Source organism: Suncus etruscus, chromosome 9 (assembly GCF_024139225.1).
Source record: "Suncus etruscus isolate mSunEtr1 chromosome 9, mSunEtr1.pri.cur, whole genome shotgun sequence".
NCBI lineage: Eukaryota > Metazoa > Chordata > Mammalia > Eulipotyphla > Soricidae > Suncus > Suncus etruscus.
In genome coordinates this window covers 53,130,290-53,135,569 of record NC_064856.1, presented here as the reverse complement: position 1 = coordinate 53,135,569, position 5,280 = coordinate 53,130,290, and the positions used below count along the sequence as shown (strand labels likewise).

Here is a 5,280-nt window from a genome sequence, read left to right as displayed (position 1 = left end):
CTCTCAGTAGGACTGTGCTGAGAGTGTACCCTCACCTGGGGTCAGGCAGGCCCCAAATCCTGTCATCAGATCTTGAAGACCTCTACAAATTGGCCCCTTTTATTTAAAGGCAGGACACAGTTTTTGTGTCCCTCTACACCTTCATGGGCCAAGAAGAAATATTCCAGAGCACTAAGTTGACCTTCCAGAAAGGCAAGTAAAAATAAATGGCTATGTTCAGACCCAAAGGGATGCTGAAATTGGATCTAGCTAAGGGTCACTTTAGCAGAAGACCATAAAGAATTAGAAGAACACAATGCTTTCTAGGGTAAGAAAATTGGCAAGAAAAGATGATGATGCCAAACTATGACCTATACTTGAAAAACAGAATAGATGTGTGGAGAGAAAAGCTGGGAAAGTCTCTGACTCTGCTGGCATGGATCAAATAGACACAGGGGATGTAGACAGTAGCAAGCCTATGGGCCTTGAGAAGGGAAAATGTATTGTGTTTCCTTTGCCTTGCTTTTTCTTCACCTGGACTCCATTTTTCTAGAACATAAAGATTCTGTGATCTGGTCTCCTCTCAGGTAATGTTTCTTGGCATCATTTCATATCTTTAAACCTTGATTTATTTGAATTCCACCCCCCCAGGCTTTCTTTGATTTGATAATAGATAAATGTACACAAGATACATATTTAATCCTTTATCTCACTGAATACAATTATTTGCTTTTAAAAGTAGCTTTTCATTCTCTAAACATATCTGCAAATAAAATTTGGGATCTGATGTTTATCACAAAGAATAATTTATCAAATTTATTAAAAAGAATAGTTCTTACATTCTGAGGATGAAGAAGCACAAGTAGTCAAAGAATGAATTTTGTGACTTTTGAACTCTGAATCTGTGTCATGACATTTTCACTTTGGTTCCTCTCTTCCTAGTTATACAAGGTAAGGGGAATCCACAAAAGTCTTCTTCTGTCCTACTATATTTTAATAATACTGATCTTTATTCTGAGACCAAATGAAAAATAACATTCAGTTACATTTAAGGTGAAGATTAATAATGAAGTATAATACTGAATACCACTAAAGAGAACACCTGCTTTTTATTTTTATATTTAGACTTTTCTCAAAGACAGTCCTTCAATTTCTAGAGACAGCCAGTTCTGAATATTGAGGCACAGAGTAATCTGTCAGTTTGATTTGTTCAGAGCTTATGCATTTGGGTTTGACAGGGTAGCACTAGGTTCCAAAGGCAAAAAGAAATAAATCCAAAGACTTGTTGGCAAACTTTTAGAAAAAATAAATCTTTGGTTATAGCAGGACTAACCCACATTCTCCTCAAGGCAATGAGACTGTGGAGACAGTTAATGTTGTAGAAACCTATCAACCAGGACCATAAAAAGAAGAAACTTCCTAGGACTTTGCCAATGATCTTTATATCTCTGATGTCATTGGAGGGAAGAGCAGTATTCCTTTCACTATCAGCCTCAGAAGAGCTCCATTTTTCCTAAAATAATATGCTTTTGTCTTTTTCTTTTTAACTTTTGTAGATGTGTTTTTTTTTCTTTTTAATGTTACTGTATTCTATTCTCCATTGGAATTCTTAGACCTTAGACCTTGGACCCTGGAATCCAGAATATTTGGTGTGTGAGTAGGGAGGATATAGAGAGAAAGCTCAATGAGCTGGAAACGTCTTGTATTAGATGGTCCATATTCAATCCCCAACACCACATAATTTCCTATCACACTGGAAGAAACAACTGAGCACAAATTCAAGAGCACTGGCATGTGTTCCTTTCCCCACCCCCCCAAAAAAAAACTATTTATCCTTATTGGCCAAATATTAATCTTGAACATGGTATATTATAAAAGCTTATTAATGGGTCAGAGAGATAGCACAGCAGTAGGGCATTTGCCTTTCATGAGGCTGACTCAGGAGAGACCCTGTTAGATTCCCAGCATCCCATATGGTCCCCCAGCCTGCCAGAAATGATTTCTGAGCACTGCTGGGTGTGGCCCAACAACCAACCAATCAATCAATAAATCAATAAAATTTAAAATTTTAAAAATGAGGCCAGGAAGGTGGTGCTAGAGGTAAGGTGTCTGCCTTGCAAGTGCTAGCGTAGGACAGAAGCAGTTTGATCCCCCAGTGTCCCATATGGCCCCCCCAAGCCAGGAGCAATTTCTGAGTGCATAGCCAGGAGTAACCCCTGAGCGTCAAACAGGTGTGACCCAAAAACCAAAAGAAAAAAAAGAAAAGAAAAAAATGAAAAAATAAAACTTATTGAATCAGTTTATATTAGGAAGAAATAAAAAAGGTATAATGAAGCAAAAAGAAAGAAAGAAAGAAAGAAAGAAAGAAGAAAGAAAGAAAGAAAGAAAGAAAGAAAGAAAGAAGAAAGAAAGAAAGAAAGAAAAAAGAAAAGAAAGAAGAAGAAAGAAAGGAAAGGAAGGAAGGAAGAGAAGGAAGGAAGAAGGAAGGAAGGAAGAAGGAAGAAGAAAGAAGAAAGAAAGAAAAAAGAAAGAAAAAAGAAAGAAAGAAAAAAGAGAGAGAAGAAAGAGAGAGAAAGAAAGAAAGAAAAGAAAGAAAGAAAGAAAGAAAGAAAGAAAGAAAGAAAGAAAGAAAGAAAGAAAGAAAGAAAGAAAGAAAAAGAAAAGAAAGAAAGAAAGAAAGAAAAAGAAATAAAAAGGAAAAGAAAGAAAGAAAGAAAGAAAGAAAGAAAGAAAGAAAGAAAGAAAGAAAGAAAGAAAGAAAGAAAGAAAGAAAGAAAAAAGAAAGAAAGAAAGAAAAAGAAGAAAGAAAGAAGAAAGAAAAAAAAAGAAAGAAAAAAGAAAGAGAGAGAAGAGAGAAAGAAAGAAGAAAAGAGAAAGAAAGAAAAGAAGAAAGAAGAAAGAAAGAAAGAAAGAAAGAAAGAAAAAGAAAGAAGAAAAAAAAAAGAAGAAAGAAAAGAAAGAAAGAAAGAAAGAAAGAAAGAAAGAAAGAAAGAAAGAAAGAAAGAAAGAAAGAAAGAAGAAGAAGAAGAAAGAAGAAAAAGAAAGAAAGAAAGAAGAAAGAAAGAAAGAAAGAAAGAAAGAAGAAAGAAAAGAAAAAAGAAAGAAAAAAGAAAGAAAGAAGGAAAGAAGAAAGAAAGAGAGAAAGAAGAAAGAAGAAAGAAAGAAAGAAAAAAGAAAGAAAGAAAAGAAAGAAAGAAAAGAAAGAAAGAAAGAAAGAAAGAAAGAAAGAAAAAAGAAAGAAGAAAGAAAGAAAAGAAAGAAAGAAAGAAAGAAAGAAAGAAAAAAGAAAAGAAAAAGAAAGACGGGAAATGGAAGAAAGGAAGGAGGGAAGAAAGGAGGGAGGGAGACAGGGAGGAAAGGAAAGAGGGAAGGAAGAAGGAAGGAAGAAGAAGGAAGGAAGGAAGGAAGGAAGGAAGGAAGGAAGGAAGGAAGGAGGAAGGAAGGAAGAAGGAAGGAAGGAAGGAAGGAAGGAAGGAAGGAAGGAAGGAAGAAGGAAGGAAATGAGGACACACTATTTTAAAGGGATTACTAATTATCTTTTAATGCATAGCTATGAAAAGGACATACATGTGATAAAGGCAGGAAGTCTTGAGAATAAATCCGAGACAACCTGAGAATAATATATTTTGTAATAAAAATTGTTCTCCCCTTAAAAAATAAAAATGGAGACTGGAAGTATCTCAATAAGCTATAGCATCTATTTTGTAAAAGGGGGACTTATATTTGGTCTACAATACTGTGTGGTTCTCCAAGAACTTCCAGGAGTGACTCCTAAGCTCTGAACCAGGAGTAACTCCTGAGTACTACCTGATATGACCCCAAAATAAAATTAAGAAGAAAATAAGGGTAAAAAAAAGACTTGGAGAGTGGTTTTTGATAATACATTTGAGCTGTCACTCTTACCTATGAAAGAGTCCTCAGCTGCAAGGAGGGAATCAAAATGGCTTTGTGGAGGAGGAGGAAAGTGGGAGAGAGCGTATACTCAGGACTCCAGATCTCCAGAACTGGCCTCTCTGATTGTGCTCCATGTCCTAGCAGGCTAGCAGGCCTCCAGTGTGACCTCACCCTCTCCAGTGCCCTGTTCTTGGTGCCAACCATGAGTTCCTGCAACTTCACACATGCTACCTTTGTGCTTATTGGTATCCCAGGACTAGAAGCAGCCCATTTCTGGATCGGATTCCCCCTACTTTCAATGTATGCCGTGGCAGTGTTTGGAAATTGCATCGTGGTCTTCATCGTAAGGACGGAGCGTAGCCTACACGCCCCCATGTACCTCTTTCTCTGCATGCTGGCAGCCATCGACCTGGCCTTGTCCACATCCACCATGCCTAAGATCCTTGCCCTCTTCTGGTTTGATTCGCGGGAGATTACTGTTGATGCCTGTGTTACCCAGATGTTCTTTATTCATACTCTTTCAGCCATCGAGTCGACCATTCTGCTGGCCATGGCTTTTGACCGTTACATAGCTATTTGCCACCCCTTGCGCCATGCTGCAGTGCTCAACAATACTGTAACAGTCCAGATTGGCGTGGTGGCTGTGGTGCGTGGATCCCTCTTCTTTATTCCACTGCCTCTGCTCATCAAAAGGCTGACATTCTGCCACTCCAATGTACTCTCTCACTCCTATTGTGTGCATCAAGATGTGATGAAATTAGCTTATACAGGCACAATGCCCAACGTGGTCTATGGTCTCACTGCTATTCTGTTAGTCATGGGAGTGGATGTCCTGTTCATTTCTTTGTCCTATTTTCTGATTATACGAACAGTTCTACAATTGCCATCCAAGACAGAACGGGCTAAGGCCTTTGGCACCTGTGTGTCACACATCAGTGTGGTATTGGCCTTCTATGTGCCTCTCATTGGGCTTTCTGTGGTACACCGTTTTGGAAACAGTCTTGATCCCATTGTGCATGTTCTCATGGGTGATGTATATCTGCTTTTGCCTCCAGTGATCAATCCCCTCATCTATGGTGCCAAAACCAAGCAGATCAGAACTCGAGTGATAGCTATATTCAAGATCAGCTGTGGCAAAGACCTTCAGGGTATAGGAGGCAGGTAACCTCTACCATTTCACCCCTCCTTATGATAAATTACTTGATATGATGCTTTCCTAGTGCTATCTTAATTATAATTGCCCATAAGCACATTAGTTCTTTGTTCTGACATTTCCAGGGACTTTATCTATTTGAAAAAAATTAAAAAAAAAAACAACAAAGAACAAAAATAACAGGAAGCTATTTCTTTATTTTTCTACTATTTAATAGTATTATTTTCTTTTTAAAAAGAATTATTTTTTATTTA

At 37.5% G+C, this 5,280-nt stretch overlaps 1 protein-coding gene across 1 annotated transcript; it reads left to right on the top strand.

Moving 5' to 3' along the window:
- Positions 1-4,036: 4,036 nt before the first annotated feature.
- On the top strand, positions 4,037-5,038 carry LOC126018311 (olfactory receptor 51E2). The gene has a single exon (XM_049780465.1). The coding sequence runs from the start codon at positions 4,076-4,078 to the stop codon at positions 5,036-5,038; it is 963 nt and encodes a 320-aa protein (XP_049636422.1). The 5' UTR covers positions 4,037-4,075.
- The last annotated feature ends 242 nt before the right edge of the window (positions 5,039-5,280 follow it).